Below are 25,837 nucleotides of genomic sequence, written 5' to 3' on the forward strand. Positions count from 1 at the left end.
TAGTATTTGGATGTCTATGTGAAGCGCATTATACTGTGTGTGAGCCATTATAAAATGTGGTGGGTTGTGTCGGGGCTATCATACTGTGTTGATGAAACTGTACTTTGTGGGTTGTTGAAAATGGAGGTTCACGAAACTTTGCGTCATCTTTTCAGAGTAGCTACTGAAAAAACTCGTTCAGAGTATCAGAGGCTATTGTTGGGCAGAACCAGGCCCTGGATTCCGGATGTGTGATCAGGATCAGGCACTTGTGAAATTAAAAATTAATAGTAAAGTAAAAAAAAAAAAAAAGAAGAAAGCGCTTCATACTGACCGAGGCTCCGTTGCAGCTGTACACTACTCCTGTGGCTTCTCCTTCACTTGCTGGGCCGCTAATTACTGCTCATTCATATGCACTCCTTTCCCCGTCCTCCGGCTGTCCTGTCTCCTGTGATTGGTTGCAGTCAGACGCACCCTTAGCGTATGTGACAGCATCTGCCTACAACCAATCACGGGCGCCAAGACGGTTGATGAGCGGGAAAGCAATTCAACTCTGCGGATCAATATTGTGGTATAAAACGCATACAATTTTTCACTGTGTTTTTCTCCCCTATTATGACACCAAGAACAGAAAAAGCATATGGCTACAGTATGCAGCCCCAAGCCGTGCGCTTATCTTGGCTGTGTATCCAAATAAGCGGAACTGCATGCGGCTTTTTTCTTGATTTACAAAAATAATTTAAAAATAAACGAAATTCAGTCCCCCCGAATTTTGGTACCCAGGCATGATAAACTACAAAAGCTGGGGGCTGGTATTGTCAGGCTGGGGAGACCCCTATTTATTGAGCCGCCCCGTGCCTAAAAATAGCAGCCTGCAGCCACTCAGGATTGTCACATCCATTAGATGTGACAATCCCAGCAATTTACCTGGCTCTTCCTGGTTGCTCTGGGGCAGTGGCAATCAGGCTAATATGAAGTTAATCACAGCCCACAGCTGCCTCTAAGCCAGATATTAATCGTCAGGGTCTATGAGACACCCCCCCCCCCTTAGTAATCTGTGACAGTAAATAAACACATACACCAAGAAAAAACAGTTTTTTGTAATTAAATACATCACCCACATAAGCCTCTTGATTAGGCTACATTCACAGGACTACCCAGTTTTTGCGGTCCGCAAAAAAATGGTCATGTTTTTTCACGGATGCAACTGTGTAGCATCCGTTCCGTATATGGTCCGTGTGTCATCTGCATACCTTCCTATTTTTTTCATACTGCAAAAAAACGGAAGCAGCTAGATAGATAGAGGGATAGATAGAGACAGATAGCTAGAGGGATAAATAGAGGGATGGATGAATGAATCAAGGGATAGATAGAGGGATAGATAATAGATGAGAAAGACCAATATAATGTTCTATCCCCCCGCATATTCTAAGCTGGCACCCTGTAGTGCCTTTCATGTGGCACTAAAGGGTGCTTAGCCTTGTATTTAGTCAATAAATAAATAATTAAAAAAAAAACGACGTGAGGTCCCCCTATCTTTTGTAGCCAGCTAGGGTAAAGCAGACGGCTGCAGCCTGCAGACCACAGCTGGCAGCTTCACCTTGGCTGGTAATCCAAAACAGAGGGCACCCCACGCTGTTATTTAAAATTAAATAAATAATTTAAAACAAAAAACGTGGGGTCCCCCCCCAAATTGCATCACCAGCCAAGGTAAAGCGGACAGCTGTGGTCTGGTATTCTCAGACTAGGGAGGTCCACCGTTATTGGACACTCCCCAGCCTAAAAATAGCAGGCTACAGCTGCCCCAGAAGTGGCGCATCCATTGGATGTGCCAATCCTGGCGCTTTGCCCCAACTCATCCCGTTGCCCTGGTGCGTTGGCAAACGGGGTAATATATGGGGTTGATGCCAGATGTGTAATGTCACCTGGCATCAAGCCCTGGGGTTGGTGAGGTCAGACGTCTATCAGATACCCGACATCACCAACCCAGTCAGTAAGAAATAAAAAATAGACAACAAAAAAAGTTTTATTTGAAAAAACACTCCCCACATTCCCTCTTTCAACAATTTATTGACAAGAACAATCAAATCCGGGTCCGGCGTAATCCAATAAGGGGGGGTCCCACGGCGATCCATACCATAGTCAATGAGACTCCCAGTCAATGAAGAACAAAATGTTCCCCATTGGCTGGGAGAGCCGTGCAGTGACCTGAGCTAACATCAATAGGTCAGCCCAGGTTACTGCAGGGGATGCCGAGCGCTGCCGTCAGGAGGTTAGATGAGATCATTACCTGCAGTAACGATCTCCTGCTCTGCTGACGTCAGCGCTGTCACTGACTTCTATGCCCGCCGCGTTCTACGCAGTATCGCGAGAGCCCGTGACGTCACTGCTAGTGACAGTCTCGGGCCGCCCGCGAGACAGGCAGAGAAGGCAGTGACCGTGGTGACGTCAGGAGGCAGGAGATCGTCACAGCAGGTAATTATCTCATCTAATCTAACCTGCAGCTACATGTGCAGAGAGCAGGGAGCCGCGCACACTGGGCGCTGGCTCCCTGCTCTCCTAGCTACAGTACACATCGGGTTAATTACACGATGTGTACTGCAGCTACATGTGCACAGAGCAGGGAGCCGCGCACACTGCTTAGCGCTGGCTCCTTGCTCTCCTAGCTACAGTACACATTGGGTTAATTAACCCGATGTGTACTGCAGCTACATGTGCAGAGAGCAGGAGCCGGCGCTGGCAGCGAGAGAGCTGCGGAGGCTGGTAACGAAGGTAAATATCGGGTAACCACCTTGGTTACCCGATGTTTACCTTGGTTACAGCTTACCGCAGCTGCCAGATGCCGGCTCCTGCTCCCTGCTCGCTTTATTTCGCACTGCAGGGTGAGAAGCAGCACTGCAGAGGGGGGCAAACACTGACACGCTGCAGTGCGGGCATCCGCGGGGCTGGCGCGGGACACAGACTGATGCACATACACAGATGACCCATGATGACAGACAGCGCGCACGGGGGAGGGGGGCAGGGGGGGGTGAAACAGTTCCCAGGGCGTCAGGCAGTAAACATGATAAAGCGCTGGGGACACAGCGCTGACAGTGTATCTGACAGCAAGTGTTCCTTGCCTTATTGAACTGGACACTGAATCGGCTGGAATTCAGGGCGCACGTAGCTGGACACAGGAGGCGGGGGAGGGAGACTACGGAGTGTGTGGGAGGTTGTGGACAGAGTACGGGGTACTGGGCAATGTGTGGGAGGGTACAGGGAACAGGGGCGGTTACTCCACGCACTGTACAGCCCAGCAGGGCGGTAACATGCTGTTCCAGATTTGCATGTCAACATGGCCCTGCCCATGTAGACATGAAATGACCGGAAGCAGCAAAATCGCGGCAGGAGCGGTCACATGACCACTCTGAGCCGGGGGAGAGGGGCTGACAGCAGGGCAGGTAACTGGTCTCTATCTACTTACCTGCCCAATGTAGCCCAATAGTGTAATGATGAAAAAAAGTCAAAAGAAGCCGGATAACCCCTTTAAAGGTCTACACATTTCGGCTGTAAAGTACTTTGTAAGACCCAAAAGCAGGCTTCACAGCTGAAATGCATAGTCCTTTAAAAAAACATTTTTAACACTGTCAGATTACTGCTCACTATAGCTTCACTTCTATTTTTAAATAAAAACTTTTTTTTCTTACATACTTCTGCCTGTCTCACTGGACCTTTTTTTCCTCCTTTTTTGATTTATAATAAGGATCACAACATCCCCGGCTGTATTTGATAAAAGGGATGCAACATAGTTACTTGCACTTTGTTCACTTATTTGTTGTATGTGATTGTAACGTAAAGATTTAAAGTTATGTTTTAGTCATTCCCTTTTTTGCAGCTATAGATTGGATACTAATTTATGAGAAACTGAGACATAATTTGATGACAATCATTTATTAATTTGCTATATTTGATTGTATAAAATTCTAACTTTACCTGTCCATCCAGTACTCCCAAAAGTGAATCCCCCATCCACTGCACTGGCTCTACAAAAAATGAGGTGCACTTTGTAGGGTCTGAAACGGTTAATGGTGCCAGTCTTTTATGAGCAAACGCTGCAGGTCCATCACCTAAGGCATGATTCAGGATACTTCCTGCTCTGAACAAGGAACGCCTGAAAGAACAGAAAAAAATGTGTTACAGAAAGACACAGATAATGTTGTAACTACTTCTAAATAGAGAAAACAAGGATTTTCAGCTCACCCCTCTTCACTCCCAGATCTCACCCCCGACGCACGGAAACACCCTGGCCCGGGTGTGTAATCACAAAGGCAAATAGAAAAAAATTCCAGCGTCTTCCAGAAGATAAAATGACAATTCTTTATTCATATAAAAGAAGGGAATTTTGTTTACTTACCGTAAATTCCTTTTCTTCTAGCTCCAATTGGGAGACCCAGACAATTGGGTGTATAGCTACTGCCTCCGGAGGCCGCACAAAGTACTACACTTAAAAGTGTAAGGCCCCTCCCCTTCTGGCTATACACCCCCCCGTGGGAGCACGGGTCCCTCAGTTTTAGTGCAAAAGCAAGAAGGAGGAAAGCCAATAACTGTTTCAAAAACAAATTCAATCCGATAAACAATATCGGAGAACGTAACTTATCAACATGAACCACATTGTGCACCCGAAAAACAAATACCCTAAGAAAAAACAGGGCGGGTGCTGGGTCTCCCAATTGGAGCTAGAAGAAAAGGAATTTACGGTAAGTAAACAAAATTCCCTTCTTCTTTTTCGCTCCTAATTGGGAGACCCAGACAATTGGGACGTCCAAAAGCAGTCCCTGGGTGGGTAAAAGAATACCTCGTGATCGGGCTGTCAGGCAGCCCTTTCTTACAGGTGGGCCACCGCCGCCTGCAGGACTTGTCTACCTAGGCTGGCATCCGCCGAAGCGTAGGTATGCACCTGATAATGCTTGGTAAAAGTGTGCAGACTCGACCAGGTAGCCGCCTGGCACACCTGCTGAGCCGTAGCCTGATGCCGTAATGCCCAGGACGCACCCGCGGCTCTGGTAGAATGGGCCTTCAGTCCAGAAGGAGTCGGAAGCCCAGCAGAACGGTAGGCGTGAAGAATTGGTTCCTTGATCCACCGCGCAAGGGTGGATTTGGAAGCTTGCGACCCTTTATGCTGACCAGCGACCAGGATAAAGAGTGCATCCGAACGGCGCAGAGGCGCCGTGCGGGAAATGTAGATCCTGAGTGCTCTCACCAGGTCCAACAGATGCAAACCCTTTTCAAATTGGTGAACTGGATGCGGACACAAAGATGGTAAAGTGATATCCTGATTGAGATGAAAGGAAGATACCACCTTGGGAAGAAACTCTGGAATTGGACGCAGTACTACCTTGTCTTGGTGAAACACCAGGAAGGGAGATTTGCAAGATAACGCCGCCAGCTCTGACACTCTCCGAAGAGACGTGACCGCCACCAGAAAAGCCACTTTCTGTGAAAGCCGAGAAAAGGAAATCTCCTTCATAGGCTCGAAAGGTGGCTTCTGGAGAGCAATTAGAACCTTGTTCAGATCCCAGGGTTCCAATGGCCGCTTGTAAGGGGGAACGATATGACAAACCCCTTGCAGGAACGTGCGTACCTTAGGAAGTCGCGCCAGGCACTTCTGAAAGAATACGGATAGCGCAGAGACTTGTCCTTTAAGGGAGCTAAGCGACAAACCTTTTTCCAACCCAGACTGCAGGAAGGAAAGAAAAATAGGCAATGCAAATGGCCAGGGAGAAACTCCCTGAGCAGAGCACCAAGATAAGAATATCTTCCACGTTCTGTGGTAGATCTTGGCGGAGGATGGTTTCCTAGCCTGTCTCATGGTGGCAACAACATCATGAGATAAACCTGAGGACCCTAGGATCCAGGACTCAATGGCCACACAGTCAGGTTCAGGGCCGCAGAATTCAGATGGAAAAACGGCCCTTGAGACAGCAAGTCTGGACGGCCTGGTAGCGCCCACGGTTGTCCTACCGTGAGATGCCACAGATCCGGGTACCACGACCTCCTTGGCCAGTCTGGAGCGACGAGAATGGCGCAACGGCAATCGGACCTGATTTTGCGGAGCACTCTGGGCAACAATGCCAGAGGTGGGAACACATAAGGTAGTCGGAACTGCGACCAATCCTGAACTAAGGCGTCTGCCGCCAGAGCTCGGTGATCGTGAGACCGTGCCATGAAAACCGGGACCTTGTTGTTGTGCCGTGACGCCATCAGGTCGACGTCCGGCATCCCCCAGCGGCGACAGATCTCCTGAAACACGTCCGGGTGAAGGGACCATTCCCCTGCGTCCATGCCCTGGCGACTGAGAAAGTCTGCTTCCCAGTTTTCCACGCCTGGGATGTGAACTGCGGATATGGTGGATGCTGTGTTTTCCACCCACGTCAGAATCCGCCGGACTTCTTGAAAGGCTTGTCGACTGCGTGTTCCCCCTTGGTGGTTGATGTACGCCACCGCTGTGGAATTGTCCGACTGAATCCGGATCTGCTTGCCCTCCAGCCACTGTTGGAAGGCTCGCAGAGCAAGATAGACTGCTCTGATTTCCAGAACATTGATCTGAAGGGTGGACTCTCTCTGAGTCCACGTACCCTGAGCCCTGTGGTGAAGAAACACTGCTCCCCACCCTGATAGGCTCGCATCTGTCGTGACCACCGCCCAGGATGGGGGTAGGAACGACTTTCCTTTTGACAATGAGGTGGGAAGAAGCCACCATCGGAGAGAGTCCTTGGCTGCCTGAGAGAGGGAGACATCCCTGTCGAGGGACGTCGACTTCCCGTCCCATTGGCGGAGAATGTCCCATTGTAGAGGGCGCAGATGAAACTGCGCGAAAGGGACTGCTTCCATTGCTGCCACCATCTTCCCTAGGAAATGCATGAGGCGCCTCAAGGAGTGGGACTGGTTCTGCAGGAGAGATTGCACCCCTGTCTGCAGAGAGCACTGCTTGTCCAGTGGAAGCTTCACTATCGCTGAGAGAGTATGAAACTCCATGCCAAGATATGTTAGTGATTGGGTCGGGGTTAGATTTGACTTTGAAAAGTTGATAATCCACCCGAAACTCTGGAGAGTCTTCAGTGCCACGTTCAGACTGTGTTGGCATGCCTCTTGAGAGGGTGCCTTTATAAGTAGATCGTCCAAATACGGGATCACGGAGTGACCCTGCGAGTGCAGGACAGCTACTACTGCTGCCATGACCTTGGTGAAGACCCGAGGGGCTGTTGCCAGCCCGAAAGGTAACGCTACGAACTGCAGGTGTTCGCTTTCTATAACGAAGCGTAGAAAACGCTGATGCTCTGGCGCAATCGGCACGAGAAGATAAGCATCTTTGATGTCTATTGATGCTAAGAAATCTCCTTGAGACATTGAGGCTATGACGGAGCGTAGAGATTCCATCCGGAACCTCCTGGTTTTTACGTGTTTGTTGAGCAACTTTAGATCCAGGACGGGCCGAAAGGACCCGTCCTTCTTTGGCACCACAAACAGATTGGAGTAAAAACCGTGACCTTGTTCCTGAAGAGGAACGGAAGTCACCACTCCTTCCGCCTTTAGAGCGGCCACCGCCTGCAGCAGAGCATCGGCTCGGTCGGGCGGTGGGGAAGTTCTGAAGAAACGAGTTGGAGGACGAGAGCTGAACTCTATCCTGTACCCGTGAGACAGAATGTCCCTCACCCAACGGTCTTTGACCTGTGACAGCCAAATGTCGCCAAAGCGGGAGAGCCTGCCACCGACCGAGGATGCGGAGAGAGGAGGCTGAAAGTCATGAGGAAGCCGTCTTGGTAACGGTTCTTCCTGCTGTCTTTTTTGGGCGTGACTGAGTCCGCCAAGAATCTGAGCCTCTCTGATCCTTTTGAGTCCTTTTGGACGAGGAGAATTGGGACCTGCCTGAGCCTCGAAAGGACCGAAAACCAGACTGACCCCTCCTTTGTTGGGGCTTGTTTTGTCTGTGTTGAGGTAAGGATGAGTCCTTACCCTTGGAGTGTTTAATGATTTCATCCAAACGCTCCCCAAACAATCGGTCACGAGAAAAAGGCAAACTGGTTAAGCACTTCTTGGAAGCAGAATCTGCCTTCCATTCTCTCAACCACAGGGCTCTGCGCAAAACCACGGAGTTGGCTGACGCCACCGCCGTACGGCTCGTAGAGTCCAGGACAGCATTAATCGCGTAAGACGCGAATGCAGACATTTGAGAGGTCAATGGTGCCACCTGCGGGGCAGATGTACGTGTGACCGAGTCGACTTGTATAAGCCCAGCTGAAATAGCTTGGAGTGCCCATACGGCTGCGAAAGCTGGCGCCAACGACGCTCCAATAGCTTCATAGATGGATTTCAGCCAGAGCTCCATCTGCCTGTCAGTGGCATCTTTAAGTGCCGCTCCATCTTCTACTGCAACTAAAGATCTAGCTGCAAGCCTGGAGATTGGAGGGTCCACCTTGGGACACTGGGTCCAACCCTTGACCACATCAGGGGGAAAAGGATAGCGTGTATCATTAAGCCGTTTAGAAAACCGCTTCTCAGGATAAGCGTGGTGTTTCTGGATTGCATCTCTAAAGTCAGAGTGGTCCAGAAAAGTGCTTAATTTACGCTTGGGATATCTGAAATGGAATTTCTCCTGCTGTGAAGCTGCCTCCTCCGCAGGAGGAGCTGGCGGAGAAATATCTAACATCCTATTGATGGACGCTATAAGATCATTCACTATGGCGTCACCATCCGGTGTATCCAGATTGAGAGCGGTCCCAGGATCAGAATCCTGGTCAGTTACATCCGCCTCATCACCCATAGATTCATCCCGCTGGGATCCTGACCAGTGAGACGAAGTTGAGGGCCCCTCATAACGAGCGCGCTTAGGTTGTCTGGGACTGTCGTCCGAGTAGAATCGTCACCCTAGGGTGCATGTGACACCCCCGGAGCTTGGAAGTGTTCCAGCTGAGGGGGACCAGGGAGCAATGATGCCACAGTGTCCATGGTCTGAGTTACTGGTCTAGACTGCAATGTTTCAAGAATCTTTGACATGGTCATAGACAATCTGTCAGCAAAAGCTGCAAACTCCGTTCCTGTCACCTGGACAGCATTCACAGGTGGTACACCCTGGGTCACGTCCAGCAGAGGCCCCGGCTGTGCAAGTTGCACAGGGGCCGAGCACTGCACACAATGGGGGTCAGTGGAACCTGCCGGTAGAGCAGCCCCACATGCGGTACAGGCAGCATATAATGTCTGTGCCTTGGCACCCTTGCGTTTTGCGGACGACATGCTGTTGCCTCCTTGTAATCTAGGAGGGTATATAGCCGAGAATCACCAGCGACCGTACAGTACAAAGTATTTGCAAACACAAAATACTCAGTATACAAACGGCACAAGTGGGGGTGAGCCCTTGAGGCTGCTTACCGCCCGCTGAACAGCGGGTATGAGGCCGTAGAATCCCGTGTCTGGGTCTCCCCGTCTCCCCTCTGCAGCTCAGCGTGCAGGCAGGAATGGCTGCCGGCGTTCTGTGAAGAGGGGCGGACCGTGGGCGTGCCACAGACAAAGTGCGGGAAACTGCGTCCTACTGTGCCTGGTGTGAGGGCTGGAGTATGTAAAAAAGACTCCAGCCCTCAGCGCTGATGCTCTGTACAGCGTCCCGCCCTCCTCCTGACTGGCAGGTGCGGAGGCGGGAACGAACGAACTAGGCCGCAAAAGCCGGGGACTGTAGTAATAAGCGCGGCCGTGATATATGCACGGTCAGCGCGGAAGTCCCCGGCGCACCACAAGTCCCAGCCGCGTCGCAGTCCCAGCGGCCGGCGCGACCGTTCTCCCTGAGTCTACCCACTCAGCTAAGCTGAAGTGAGGAAATGGCACAAGCGCAGCAGCGCTGTTGTCCCCGGCGCACTAACACACCCAGCAATGCTGCGGTGTGCGCGCGTATGCACGGGGACACAGAGTACCTTGACGGAGCAGGGCCATGTCCCTGACGATACTCAGCTCCATATCCAGCGGCTTCTCCAGGGGCTGCGGATGGAGCACGGTCTCAGTGCCTGGAGACCGGTAAAATCCCACTTCGCCCAGAGCCCTAATGGGGATGGGGAAGGAATCAGCATGTGGGCTCCAGCCTCCGTACCCGCAATGGGTACCTCAACCTTAACAAGCACCACCGACAGAAAGTGGGGTGAGAAGGGAGCATGCTGGGGGCCCTGTATGGGCCCTCTTTTCTTCCATCCGACATAGTCAGCAGCTGCTGCTGACTAAACAGTGGAGCTATGCGTGCGTGTCTGACCTCCTTCGCACAAAGCAAAAACTGAGGGACCCGTGCTCCCACGGGGGGGTGTATAGCCAGAAGGGGAGGGGCCTTACACTTTTAAGTGTAGTACTTTGTGCGGCCTCCGGAGGCAGTAGCTATACACCCAATTGTCTGGGTCTCCCAATTAGGAGCGAAAAAGAAATCTTCTTACCATCAAATAAAATAGTACATTGAGACATGAGGACAGAGGAGCTCTTTCCTACGCGTTTCACCCTGTAGAGAGCTTAATCATGGAATGCGTAAAAAGGTCTCTAAGCAAATATTTAAATGCAATGCACATCGAAAAACAGATGGTTCAATTACATAGAACGCACCCATCACATTTGGTATGAGCAGCATTAGATTTAAAACAATACAAGAAAACAAGGAAAAAAGGAAAAGATTTTTTTGAAAATACAGAGACCAATACACAAGAAGAGAAATAGTTCTCTCCCCCTGTGTGTAAGTACAAACAGATCAAAACAAATAATAAGAATAATAAGAAAAAACATGCAATACAGTTAAAAACAAACTCTTGGTGCTAAAGAAGGCAATAATATATTAGCGCAAGACATGAAAAAGTATTTTATGTTGTTATATTAATGTATATAAACAGTGAAAATCGCATCTACGATATAAAATTAACGCAGGGAAAAAAAAAAAGGTGGGACTCCACCTCTTTGCGTTCATACATTGATAAAAGTATGATACTTCGTGGACTGAGGCTATGTGTCCACGCTGCGGATTTTGCGCGGATTTTGCCGCGGATTTACCGCAGATTTTCCGAAAATCTGCAGCAGCGGCACTTCCAAGCCATTTCAATGGCATTTTGGAAATGCTGTGTCCATGCTGCGGATTTTTCCACGGCGGATTTGCCGTGGATTTTGATCCGGAAAAATCTGCAGCATGTCAATTATTGTTGCGGATTTTGGTGCGGATTTTGGGTATAGAATGGGGAAAAAAAAAAAAAATCCGCATCAAAATCTGCGGCAATTTCGCGGTAATCCGCGGTAAATCCGCGGCAAATCCGCGGCAAAAATAAGGCCGCGGATTTTCATGCAGAAAAATCCGCAGGTACATTCTACCGTGGACACATAGCCTAAGGATTATAAAAACTCCCACTTTTTCCTCCTTTCCTGAGACTTTTTTGAGTGATTGGAACACTGTACTTTCTAAGTGCTCGATACAGCTTATGGAGCTTATTGTAAAATATGAAGAACTAGAACTGGAAACCTGCAAGAAAGATATTGTCACAACGGAATCTGCTTTGGATAAATTTAAAGATTTTCCTGAATTGACTACACTTAAAGAAAATTTGGATAAGCATCTCACTACATTAGATGATAAAATTGCAGAAAGAAAAAAACGCAAATTTGATAGAGACATTAATGACTACCAAACAAATAAAGTCTATTCTTGGAGAAATCTTCCCCTTCAAAGCTCCATTTTGAGAAAACAGGACACCAACAAAAGATTTTTCCAAGGAAATTATAGACGCAGGGTCAGCTTTGGCGACACCAGTGCGTCTTCAGTTACAACTAGCTACTCAGTGGAAAATTCTTCGGACTCTTCATTTGAAGAAAGTAATACTTCTGTTTCTTCAAACAAAAAACATAAGCGAAAAAATGCTGCCTCAAAAAACGCACCAGGAGAGGAGGCAGGAAACATTGGAAACACAAGGTATCCAGACCGCAGGAAGCGGAGGGTATTAACTTGCCCTGTTTGGAATCTTTCTGCCCAAATCCTCTCTCAACACCATCTTTCTGTTCTCTCCAAAGGATTGAGTTTCTGCCCCACTAATAAATTTAATGTTTTCAGGACATTACTGGATGTCAATAAACTGGCCAGAAATTTAACCGTAAAATGTCGTTTCCACGATGATAATGATGTGCAAGAAAATGTGTGTTCCTCCCCTCTCTCCATGTATCATGATCCTAATTTAAATACCTGGATTTCAGGAATTAAAAAAACTTTCTGATCTGCGACAACTGGAGTCAGAAAGTAGATCTTATGATTTTCTTCCTGATAAATTTGTAACTACTAACCCATTTTTTTATCCTGTTCAATCCAGGCCATCTATCCTGGATATTTTCCAGGAAAAAGTGGAAGCAGATCTTGTGGCTCTGGATAGAACTACGAGTATAATTAATAACAATCTTGATCCACAAGAAACTCTAGCGTTACAGGATCTGCAGTCCAATACTGGGTTAATTATTAGAGAAGCTGATAAGGGGGGGGGGTTGTAATTTTGGATTCGTCACTTTACTTCAAAATAAATCATGCCATATTATCTGATAACACCTATTTACATCTCCAAGGGGATCCCACCAGTTTTTACAAAAAAAGATTGATAAAATACTTCAGGATGGTTTTGAGGGGGGCATTTTTTTCACAAAAAATATATGATCATCTTAAAGTGGACCATCCCATCATTCCTATTTACCATGCCCTCCCAAAACTACACAAAAATATTTTTCCACCGCCTTTCAGGCCCATTATATCGGGCATTGGCTCCCTAGGAGAAAAACTGGGTGCTTGGATAGACCATTTTTTGCAACCTCTTGTCAGGGATTTACCTGGTTTTCTGAGAGACACTAAATCTTTAATAAATAATCTTAATTCTATTTCATGGCGCAATGGCTACATGTGGTTAACCTGTGACATCGTTCGCTTGTATCCGTCTATACCACATCATGTGGCCATTGATTGCCTACAAGTGTTCCTCAGAAAACATAGCTCTTATCCCTTACACATTCAAAATTTCATTACTACGGCCATAAATTTTTTGTTGACTCACAATTATTTTTCTTTTGATGGGAATTTTTTTTTTTACAAAAGTGCGGCGTTAGCATGGGAGGGAAATTCTCTCCCTCCCTTGCTAACATTGTGGTTGCCATTTTTGAGGAGCTTTATATTTTTGATGATGATAATAATTTTTCTGAAAATATTATTTTTTATACACGTTAGATAGATGATTTATTGTTTATTTGGAAAGGAGATTTAAATACAGCACACTCCTTTATTAATCATCTCAATCAAAATTCCTTCAATCTTAAATTTACTTTTCATATACATCCGGTTTTTATTAATTATCTAGATGTAACGTTGATTGGCAATCATAATAAAATTGACATTCTCCCTTATCAAAAGGAAACTGATTCCAATTCAATACTATTAGCCAGTTCTTGCCATCCTCCACATACAGTAAAAAATATTCCTGTTGGGGAGTTGATAAGACTGAAGCGGAATTGCTCCAGATCTGATCTCCTCCCACATGAAACTAACAAAGCTTTAGCAAAGTTAAAAGATAGGGGATACCCTGACTGGAGTTTAACAGAGCCCAAAAAATAGTAAATCAAATTGACAGATCTGATCTTTTTAAAAATCACCACAAAAATAAATACAAAACCAACCATCAGGTGACCTTCACTACTAGTTTCTCCCCACAATTTCGTGATATTGTAAAAATAATACAAAAACATCTTCCCATTCTTTCACAAGATGATTTACTGAATCATATCCTTGAAAAAAATAAAATTAATTTTGTGGCCAAGAGAGCGCCCAGTTTAGCCAACATTTTGTCACCTAGTCTTGTAATTAGTAACAATGGTTCAGGTAATTCAAAAAATTGGTTAGCTTGTACCGGGTTTTATAGATGTGGACACAATTTCTGCATTTCCTGCAAACATGTCAGGAGGTGCAGATCTTTCACTTCCACACACACGGGTATATCTTACAGCATTAGGGATTATATTAATTGTAATACCCCTAATGTTGTATATTTAGTTGAATGTACCCTGTGTTTAATTCAATATGTGGGTTGCACGAGTTGTCCTTTAAAGCAACGGATACGCAGACATATGTCTGACACATTAAATCCTTCTGCAGTGAATGTTTCAGCAGTCTCCAGGCACTTTATTACGGCCCATAATAGGTGCCTGGATTCTCTCACATTCGCTGGCATTGAATAGGTCTATAAACCTGTCAGGGGAGGGGACCACCGCAGAAAGATTCTCAACAGAGAGTCTTTTTGGATATATAAATTAGGTACTAGAATACCGCATGGTATGAACAAGAGGAGAGATTTGATCATGCAGTATTCATAGCGATCTCTCTCCCCATTACCAATCTTGAGTTTTTCCTGTTTCCTATCAATGGAGGGTTTCTGAAGTTATCAACTCTTTAGTGGGAACCCTCCATTACTATGCACAGAGAAAGTCTGAATAATTTTTTTTTTTTTATATATAAATTAGGCACTAGAATACTGCATAGTATGAACAAGAGGAGATATTTGAACATGCAGCATTCACAGCGATCTCTCTCCCCATTACCATGCTAATCTTAAGAGCTCCCCCTGACTCCAGGTGTTTGGAAGAAAAGGAAAAGAAAAAAAAAAAAAAGGAAATTTTATATCGCAGATGCGATTTTCACTGTTTGTATACATTAATATAACAACATAAAATACTTTTTTATGTCTTGCGCTAATATATTATTGCCTTCTTTAGCACCAAGAGTTTGTTTTTAACTGTATTGCATGTTTTTTCTTATTATTCTTATTATTTGTTTTGATCTGTTTGTACTTACACACAGGGGGAGAGAACTATTTCTCTTCTTGTGTATTGGTCTCTGTATTTTAAAAAAAATCTTTTCCTTTTTTCCTTGTTTTCTTGTATTGTTTTAAATCTAATGCTGCTCATACCAAATGTGATGGGTGTGTTCTATGTAATTGAACCATCTGTTTTTCGATGTGCATTGCATTTAAATATTTGCTTAGAGACCTTTTTACGCATTCCATGATTAAGCCCTCTACAGGGTGAAACGCGTAGGAAGGAGCTCCTCTGTCCTCATGTCTCCATGTACTATTTTATTTGATGGTAAGAAGATTTTTATATGAATAAAGAATTGTCATTTTATCTTCTGGAAAATGCTGGAATTTTTTTCTATCTACTTCTAAAATAGGACCTAAGAAAAAAATGCCAATGATAACCAATGAATTGGAAACGCAAATTAAAGCTAAACATATCTGTTCATTATCGCGGCGCCAATGTCCATTCTGGTTCACTCCACTTCTGGGATCTCCCCCTCCCACTGTGCCGTTACGCTCGTCTCTGTCCGAGAGCTAAACCAGCCCCTTACCCATTTCTGAATTGGCAATCATGAAGAAGGAGGCTGAGAGATCTTCTGAAAGAGGTCACATTTTTGAGCAGTGCAGAAATTGCAGAATGTCAAATGATTAATCCATAGGTATGTGGCACAGCACCACTTATACACTGCTGCATCACTAATCACTTAGCACCTCTCCTGGGAATACAGCCCAGACCCAACATCCACCCCAATACTGAGCACTGCTGCTGTGTAAATGGCTGTACTTGGAAAGAAAACAAAAGCAGCCGCCGCACACAGACCCCACACACAACATCCTAGTCTTCGTACACACACTACTGAAAGATAAACACATGCAACGAGCTGCAAACTTAGCATTTTTTGCTAAAGGAGTTGTTCATTAAAACAAATCCCCTCCAATGAGATGGACCCCCAACAGAAACCCTGAATAAAGTGGCAGACTACACGTTTGTGCCGCTTAAAAAGATGGACACAGAACCGAATTCAAATTGCCCGTGTGTGCTCCATTTCAATCAATGTCATTGTTGGGGATTTTATCTTAATCATGTTTTTTTGGAGGATTTATAATGCCTTGAAAAATGTTCATACCCATGAACTTCATTTTTTTCTTATACCCACAATGTATTTTATTGGGAGTTTATGTGATAGACCTACACTAAGTAGCAAGTATTTGTGAAGTGTAAACTACCTATGGAATTACTGCTGAAATTTTTTGGGATATGTCTGTACCAGCTTTGCACACCTAGAGGCTGAAAATGTCACTCTGGCGGTGTGTTTAGGGTGTTTGTCCTGCTGGAAGGTGATCCTACGCCCCAGTACGAGGGTCAGTGGTAGGTTTGCGGTTGTGCCATACTCCATCTATTATTGGATGATGGATTCAACAGTGCTCTGTGAGAGGTTCAGAGCTTGGGCTTTTTAAAATTAAAAAAAGATATATCCCTGGATATATATCCATATATTATCCATGACCTGTCTGATGTGTTCCTTAGGAGGGATGGGATGCTGGACTGTGACAAGCAGCAAAGTATACATGTGAACCTTGGCTAAAGCCAGCTCAAGTGGCTGCAACATGAACGTGCAATCATCACTGGCACCTTGTCACTGCTGTTCATTGTGTTGATAATCAATTCATGCCCCTGCCTAAATATTCACTGCCCACCTACTTCACAGGAACTCATGCAATCACACCAGTATTTTCCCAGCAGCAGTAGGCATCTAATATGAGGCAGAATGGTAGGACTTTTTTCAGCATTCTATAACCTGTATGCCCATATTAACATATTACTTAACTAAAAAATGGTGAAGATTCATTTTAAAAACCAACAGGCAGGTTTTGCCAACCACCTGTCTGCTCTAACCGGTGCCATGTGAGAGAGGGCACAAACCGCTTCTGACGCGATTCTGCTGCTTCACGTCAAAAGAGCAGCTCTTCCTCTTCCGGGCTGCTCTGTCGGTGGAAAGACTACATTCCTCATAGTTAGGCAGCTGCTAGCCGGCTATAAAGCAGTATGACATCAGAAGTCACGCCCCTTCAATAGAGCAGAACGGAAGAGAAGCTGCTGCTCTGTCCACGTGACATCAGTTGAAGCCAAAAAATCAGCAACAGGACCAGTCTATGACCACTTTGTGTCAGCCTAGATTTGCCCCAGCCAGATCAGGCAGGTAAGTTATCAACTACCTGCCTGTTAGTTCTTAGGCCCCTAGCAAAAAAATGTACTAAATTGCAGACACCACCTTTAACTGATACATTGTTGAAAGTTAATGGCTAAAAAAAGTTCACATAGCCTACCTGCTTCAGTAATAAAAAAAATAAAAAATAAAAAAAATAAGCAACTATCATGACATTTGAGAAAATAAATTAGTCTCTCTTAGGCTACTTTCACACATGAGTTTTTTTGCAATTAGGCACAATCCGGTTTGTGCCTGATGCAACGGATCCGTGTCATAGTGTGTAAAAACTGATGCGACGGATCCGGTAAAAAACAGATCCGTTTTTTTTTGTTTTTTTTTTAAGCTGAGAGAGAGGGGGAGACCCTGTCATCAACGCACATGCAGGCTCTCCCGCACACATCATCACCACACACACCCCGGCACTCCTGAACGCACCATCCCCGCACACGCCCCGGCACTCCTGCACGCATCATCACCGCACACACCCCGGCACTCCCGCACGCATCATCCCCGCACGCACCATCCCCGCACACACCCCGGCACTCCCGCACGCATCATCACCGCACACACCCCGGCACTCCCGCACGCATCATCCCCGCACACACCCCGGCACTGCCGCACGCATCATCACTGCACACACACCGGCACTCCCGCACGCATCATCACTGCACACAACCCGGCACTCATCATCCCCACACACACCCTGGCACTCCCGCACGCATCATCATCACCGCACACCCCGACACTACCTCAGTGACGTCACCGCTGACAGCGCGACTCCCTCAGTTGCTGCGTGGAGCTGATAGAGAGGGCGGTGTTCCACAGCAGCTCCTGTCAGCTTCATGTAGCAGATAACAGAGAACAATAGAGATAGGTGATAATGCCGCGCCACAGATCACTTCAGGAACAGTAAGATTAACGTATCTTTATTGGCATAGGTCTACGCGTTTCAGGAGTCAAGCTCCCTTCCTCAGGACCGTAAGGAACCAAGAGACATCAAATCTGATTTGATGTCTCTTGGTTCCTTACGGTCCTGAGGAAGGGAGCTTGACTCCTGAAACGCGTAGACCTATGCCAATAAAGATACGTTAATCTTACTGTTCCTGAAGTGATCTGTGGCGCGGCATTATCACCTATCTCTATTGTTCTCTGTTATCTGCCGGCGGGTGGCTGCTGCCTGGATTAACGATTTACATGCTGTCAAAGGGGTTGTGACTTGCACAACTCCATCTGGTGAGTATTCACTCCCCTTCCCTCACCCCATTTTATTGGGGTAATACCCTATTTGCGCTTTTTGTCCACAGCTTTATACAGCTTCATGTAGCAGAGCTGAAAGCGTCGCAGGACCTCTGTGGATTACGTCGGACCAGGAGGGGTATTTGGGGATTTTAATAAAATAGTGAAAGAGGGTGTTTTTTTGTCCTTTATTCCAAATAAAGGATTTTTTTGGGTGTATGTGTTTATTTACTTTCACTTACAGGTTAATCATTGGGGGTGTCTCAGACGCCTCCCATGATTAACCCCTTATTACCCCGATTGCCACTGCACCAGGGCAAGTCGGGATGAGCCGGGTAGAGTCCCGGGACTGTCGCATCTAATGCATGCGGCAATTCCAGGCGGCTGCTGGCTGATATTGTTAGGCTGCCCATACCGGGGAGCTCCCCATCCTGAGAATACCAGCCTTCAGCCGTGTGGCTTTACCCTGGCTGGTATCAAAATTGGGGGGGACCGCACGCCGTTTTTTTTTTAATTATTTATTTTACTGCAAGATGTAGACCCGCCCACTGGCGGCTGTGATTGGTTGCAGTGAGACAGCTGTCACTCAGCGTTGGGGCGTGTGACTGCAACCAATCATAGTAGCCGGTGGGCGGGGAAAGCAGGGAATACGAGATTGTATAATGGGCGGCCGGCATTTTCAAATCAGGAGAAGCCGCCAGCAGTGTGACAGCCGTGCAGCACCGCGCCCGTGATCGGTGCATGGGTGAGAGTGAGTGAATGAGTCAGTGAGTGTGAGAGAGAGAGAGAGAGAGAGAGAGAGAAGCTGGGGCCACACAGGGCACTACTGTGATGCTCGCATGACACTCGGCTCGTGCTGGCAGCACAGCAGGAGCAGAGTGTCATGCTAGTGTCCCTACGTCTGCGGTCAGCCTGTGCGAGCGGACCACAGCTGCGGGGGGTGGGCCGGCACAGAGGAGGGGAAGGTGGTATTTATCTCCCTCTCTCCTCCGTAGCCGGCTATTGCGATTCTCGCTCTGCATGCATGGTACACCGGTGTACCACAAGTGCAGTGCGATTTTTCTCTCGCCCCATTCACTTGAATAGGTGCGAGAGAAAAGAGTCTCGCATTACAGTCGCAGCATTCTGCGATTGTTTTCTCGGTCCGATTAGGACTGAGAAAATAATCGCTCATGTGTGCTGACACACAGGCTAGAATTGGTCTGAGTGGAATGCGATGTTTTATCACACTCCACTCGCACCGATTTTCTTAGGCCAGAGAATCACTTCTGGGCTTGCTCAGAAGTAAAAACTGAATCCGGTACATGCTTCCGGCGTTTGATGCATGCCACTAGATTCGGCATTACTTTTATTATGCACCATGCCGCACAGCGCCGCACCCGGCGCTGTGCGGGTTTTTTTATGAGTCAAAAAACGTTGCATGAAACGTTCCATGTGGCCACCGCATTAATTAATTAATTAATTAATTAATTAATTAATTAAGCCGCATCCGGAAAAAGCCGGATGCAACACAAGGTCATCAGGCACAATCCGGCGACAATACAAATCAATGGGGATAAACCGGATGCGGTACCGGATCCGTTTTAACCGTTTTTTTCCAGATTGTGCCTGATGGAAAAACCTCATGTGTGAAAGTAGTCTTAGATGGCAAAACTAACATGGATATGCAACAGTAGCCTTATGTTCACCTACTCTGCAGAGCAGGACTGGTTTGCATTTAGGAGAACATACTACTTAGTGAATTATTTAATAGGACTTTTCACCATTTTTACATGCTGACTAAATCATGATACAATGGTTAAAGAGCTGAATAAAATATATTACTATGATTTTATCATCCCCATTGTGGAGATATTAGCCTGGTGGTAATTTCCCCTGCAACAAGAGTGTGTTAGCAAAGATTCTATTCTGGGGGATTTAGTTTTTCCCCTGCATGAAATTGCTTAATCATAAGCAGGCAGTGCCGTACAGGGTTAAAAAAATGCACTCCAGTGAAGCTTAGAACTGTTCTTTTCACAGTGATTTGATAAGAAAGACTGGTGTGTCTCACCAGGTCACACAGATCTCACTGCCAGAGCCAGAGAAGAACTGCGCTGTATGCCATTACATACACCACCTTACATCTCGTATCACTGGCACCAAGAAATAATGTCCTGATCACTGGACCTGATGCAGAGCGATGTAAGTAACAAGCAGCTCTCACACTGCAGCTCTCCTCTGTCATGTCATTACGTTATGAATGACATGACAGCGCAGAGATGCCCAGCACGGGTGCCGAGTACTGTATGTAATAACTGTGCAGCTGTACTCCTCCCCACGCTTTTAATCATTGTAAGCGCCGGCAGCAGGATCTCAGTGTGACCTGGTTAGACATCAGTTTTGCCTGATCATGGGGAAATAGCCAGTAATAAGCTTCTTTGGGGGAAAAGAGAGCTTTTTTTCCTCCTTTACAACGCTGCCTGTTATGAATGAGTAACATCACACAGATGAGAAGATGCACAATTCCAGAGAAGAATAGATAACCATGTCCTACAAGAATGCTTGGTGTTTTTGTATACCCAATATTTAACCCCTTAGTGACGGAGCTAATTTTCACCTTAATGACCAGACCAAATTTTGCACTTCTGACCAGTGTCACTTCATGACGTTATAACTCTGGAACGCTTCAACGGATCCTGGTGATTTTGAGATTGTTTTTTCGTCACATATTGGACTTCATGTTAGTACCAAATTTAGGACAATATTTTTTGCGTTTATTTATGAAAAAAATTGAATTTTGGCAAAAATTTTGAAAATTTAGCAATTTTCAACTTTTGAATTTTTATACCGTTAAACCAGAGATTTCTGTGACACAAAATAGTTAATAAATAACATTTCCCACATGTCTACTTCACATCAGCACAATTTTGGAAACAAATTTTTTTTTTGTTAGGAAGTTAGAGGGGTTCAAAGTTTATCAGCGATTTCTCATTTTTACATCAAAATTCACAAAACCATTATATTAGGGACCACATCACATTTGAAGTGACTTCAATAGGCCTAGATGACAGAAAATACCCAAAAGTGACACCATTCTAAAAACTGCACCCCCCAAAGTACTCAAAACCACATTCAAGAAGTTTATTAACCCTTCAGGTGCTTCACATGAACAAAAGCAATGTGGAATGAAAAAAAGCAAAAATTAAATTTTACCTAAAAATGTTGCTCTAACCCAAATTTATTCACTTTTAGAAGAAATAACACAACAAAATGGACCCCAAAACTTGTTCCCCACTTTCTTATGAGCACACCGATACCCCACATGTGGTCAGAAACCTCTGTTTGGACAAATGGGAGGGCTCGGAACAGAAGGAGCAATATTTGAATTTTGGAAAGCAAATTTGGCTGAAATAGATTGCGGGCACCATGTTGCATTTACAGGTCCGCTAAGGTACCTAAACAGAAGAAACCCCTCACAAGTGACGCCATTTTGGAAACTAGACCCCTCAAGGCTTCTATCTCAGGGTATAGTGAGCATTTTGGATCCACAGGTACTTCACAGATTTTGTTAACGTTACGTTGTCATATTGAAAATTTTAATAATTTTCTCAAAAATGTTGCTTTAGCATCAATTTCTCACTTTTTCAAGAGGTAATTCCAAAAATTTTACCTCAAGGTTTGTTAACCACTTTTTTATAAGCGCGGTGATACCTCACATGTGGTCTGAAACCTTTGTTTGGAGAAATGTGAGGGCTTGGAACGAAAGGAGCAATATTTGAATTTTGGAAAGGAAATTTGGCTGAAAAAGATTGCGGGCACCATGTCGCATTTGGAGGTCCCCTAAGGTACCTAAACAGCAGAAACCCCGCACAAGTGACCCCATTTTGGAAACTAGGCCCCTCAAGGAATTTATCTAGATGTTTGGTGAGTACCCTGAACCCCCAGGTGCTTCACAGAATTTTATAACGTTGAGCCATGAAAATAAAAAAATTAAATTTTACCACAAAATTGTTATTTCAACCAGGTAGCTTTTTTTTCACAAGGGTACCAGGAAAAAAATCACCATGAAATTTATTGTGCAATTTCTCCTGAGTTTGGCGATACCTTATATGTGGTGGAAATCAACTGTTTGGGCGCATGACAGGGCTCGGAAGGGAAGGAGCGCCATTTGACTGCAAAATTGGCTGGAATCAATAGCGGACGCTATGTTGCATTAGGAGAGCCCCTGAGGTGTCTATACAGTGAAGCTCCCCAACATGTGGCCCCATTTTGGAAAATAGACCCCTGAAGGAATTTATTTAGATGTTTGGTGAGTACCCTGAACCCTCAGGTGCTTCACAGAAGTTTATAATGTTGAGCTGTGAAAATAAAAAAATACATTTTTACCACAAAATTGTTACTTCAACCAGGTAGCTTTTTTTTTTACAAGTGTAAAAGGAAAAAATTCAGCATAAAATGTATTGTGCAATTTCTCCTGAGTATGCTGATACCTTATGTGTGATGAAAATCAACTGTTTGGGTGCACAGCAGGGCTCGGAAGGGAAGGAGCGCCATTTGACTGCACAATTGGCTGGAATCATTAGCGGACGCTATGTTGCATTTGGAAAGCCCCTAAGGTGCCTAAACAGTGGAGGTCCCCCACAAGTGACCCCATTCTGGAAACAAGACACCTCAAGGCTTTTATCTAGGTGTATATTGAGCATTTTGAATCCAAGAGTACTTCACAGAATTTGATAAGCTTAGGTTGCCATATTGAAAATTTTCATTTTTTTCACAAAAATGTTGCTTTAGCATCATATTTCTTACTTTTTCAAGAGGCAACAACAAACCGTGGACCCCACAGGTTGTTATCCAATGTCATATGAGCACAGGGATACCCCACATGTGGCCAAAAACCTCTGTTTGGATAAATGGGAGGGCTTGGAATGGAAGGAGCACCATTTGAATTCTGGAAAAGTTGAAATAAATTGCGGGCACCATGTCACATTAACAGGGCCCCTTGGGTACCTATAAAGCAGAAACCCCCCACAAGTGACCCCATTTTGGAAACTGGATTTTATTCAGGAGTATAGTAAGCATTTTGAATCCACAGGTACTTCACAAAAATGTTGCTGTAGCTACAAATTTCTCACTTTTAGGCTATGATCCAGCGACACGGCGTCTAGTAGTCTAGTGTCAGCCTTCCTGCAGAGATGTGAGTGTTGTCCACGGGAGAATGCAGCTGCCCATGACCACGATTTGGGTTCAGGCTGCTGTGGAGCTCTATGCTACCTGCAGAGAACACTCTTGTCTCCACAGCATAAATTGACATGCTGAGGCTCGGGAAGCTGCACCACAGGTCGGTTTATGCTGCGGAGAAAAGAAGCACATTGGGCATAGGATTTCTAAAAATCCTTCCACTGTGCTTCTACTGCACAATGCAGCGCTATGGATGCAGGGAAAACACTCTGCTCCCAAAACGCTGCAAACCCTGATTGTGGGCACACAGCCTAAAATGCTACAATGGATGAATGGATAAATGTCAAACATATATAACGTCCCACCCCCCTGCATATTCTAATCTGGTGCCCTTTAGTGCCTTTCATGTGGCACTAAAGGGCACCTAGCCTTGTATTTAGCCCCCCAAAAAATTAATAATTAAAATAAACGACGTGGGGTCCCCCCTATTTTTGATAGCCAGCTAGGGTAAAGCAGACAGCTGTAGCCTGCAAACCACAGCTGACAGCTTCACCTTGGCTGGTGATCATTTTGGAGGGCTCCCCAGGGGTTTTTTTTAAAAACAAAACAAAACGTGGGGTCCCCCCAAATTAGATCACCAGCCAAGGTGAAGCGGACAGCTGGGGTCTGGTATTCTCAGGGTGGGAAGAGCCATGGTTATTGGACTCTTCCCAGCCTAAAAATAGCAGGCCGCAGCCGCCCCAGAAGTGGCGCATCCATTAGATGCGCCAATCCTGGCGCTTCGCTCCAGCTCATCCCGCGCCCTGGTGCGGTGGCAAACGGGGTAATATACGGGGTTGATACCAGCTGTAATGTCACCTGGCATCAAGCCCTAGGGTTAGTGATGTCACGGCATCTAAACAGATACCCGACATCACTAACCCAGTCAGTAAAAGAAAAAAATAAACACAAAAAAAAAATTTATTTGAAAAAAAACCTTCCCGAAACATTCCTTTTTCACCAATTTATTGAAAATAAATAAATTTCGGTCGCTGTAATCCATTTTGGAGGTCCCTCGGCGACTCTGGACCTTCTAGAATATGGGGGGCACGTTCAGGGAACGTATCCCCCATTTTCTGGAAGAGCAAGCTCTCCATGAGCAGTGTGGGTGCAGTAATCTGAGAATACTGCACTCACACTGCCCCGGTCCAACCTAGGGCAGAGTGACCTGCAGTAACCTCATTCCAGAATATGAGGGGCACGCTCACAGAACGTACCCCCCATATTCTAGAACAGCAGGCTCTCCGTGTGAGGAGTGTGGCTGCAGATTACTGCACTCACTCTCCCCCGGTCCACAGCGCAGCAGCGAGGTCAGCGTCCCAAGGATCCAGCTGACAGCCGCTGTCTGCGCATGCGCCGCCAGCTTTCTAGGAGGTGGAGTGATCGCGGGGACGGAGCAGCAGCCAGGTAACGGGGCTGACCGGGGGCTGACCGGGGGACGACTTTTCTGCCGCATGTGACGTGTCACATGCGGCAGAAAGAGCAGGATGAATGCGGCTGCGCGCTGCAATCTTGCATGCTCCGGAGGGGGGGAGGGGGGGCGCTCTAGAGAACCGGAGGGGCTCCGGTGGACCAGAGAGCTCCGGTGGACCGGAGGGGGGGTCAGGGGGAGGACATTTCCCTCCGATCTGAAATGTTTGATCATTTCAGATCGGAGGGAAATGAATGCAGAGCCGGCGGCGGCTGCAGTTTTCTGTGCGCTTCGGCGCCATTTTGACTGCTCCGGAGGGGGGGGTAGGGGTGGTGGGGGGACTCTCCGGTACCGGGGGCCTTGGGGGTTTATATTTCTTTCTCATCTGACATGTTTGATCATGTCAGATAAAAAAGAAATCAGTTTTACCGGCCATTTATTTTTTTTTCATGTGTTCGTCGGTATATGGTGTATACCGCCGATCACATGATCGGGGTCCAAAAAAAACACCCCGATTCATAATCTGGGGGGTCTCAGCTACCCCCGGTAGCTGAAACCCCCGAGATTTTCGGTCGCTGGGGGGCGCTACAGGGCTTTAAAGCGGCGGAACAGAATAAGTACCCTGTTTTGCCGCCGCTTTAAGTCGTACGACCGTCGTTATGAGGTTAAAGCTCAGTGTATGTATGTGTGTATGTACAGTATGTATGCATTTCCGCTAAAGGAATCCGCACCGTCGCATTTACAATCACGAAATTTTGCCCAGACGCCCCATGTGACTCAGGGAACATCAGACTATATTTGTACGGGAAAATTTAACCCCGCGCTTTACAGTTACTCTCCAAAAACCCTGCCGCCATTAAGCTATGTGCCCATGGGACTATGTACCCGCGGATTTTGCTGCGGAAAACCTGCGGATTTATCTGGATTTTCTAGATAAATCCGCAGGT

At 46.2% G+C, this 25,837-nt stretch overlaps 1 protein-coding gene across 1 annotated transcript in view; it reads right to left on the reverse strand.

Moving 5' to 3' along the window:
* The window catches only part of DUSP12 (dual specificity phosphatase 12), a 96,348-nt gene that overhangs the window by 12,356 nt on the left and 58,155 nt on the right, over positions 1-25,837 (reverse strand). The window contains exon 6 of the mRNA XM_075320925.1: positions 3,952-4,129. Coding sequence (XP_075177040.1) covers positions 3,952-4,129 — 178 coding nt within the window. The remainder of the gene's footprint in view (positions 1-3,951; positions 4,130-25,837) is intronic.

This window comes from Anomaloglossus baeobatrachus, chromosome 8, assembly GCF_048569485.1.
Source record: "Anomaloglossus baeobatrachus isolate aAnoBae1 chromosome 8, aAnoBae1.hap1, whole genome shotgun sequence".
Taxonomy (NCBI): domain Eukaryota; kingdom Metazoa; phylum Chordata; class Amphibia; order Anura; family Aromobatidae; genus Anomaloglossus; species Anomaloglossus baeobatrachus.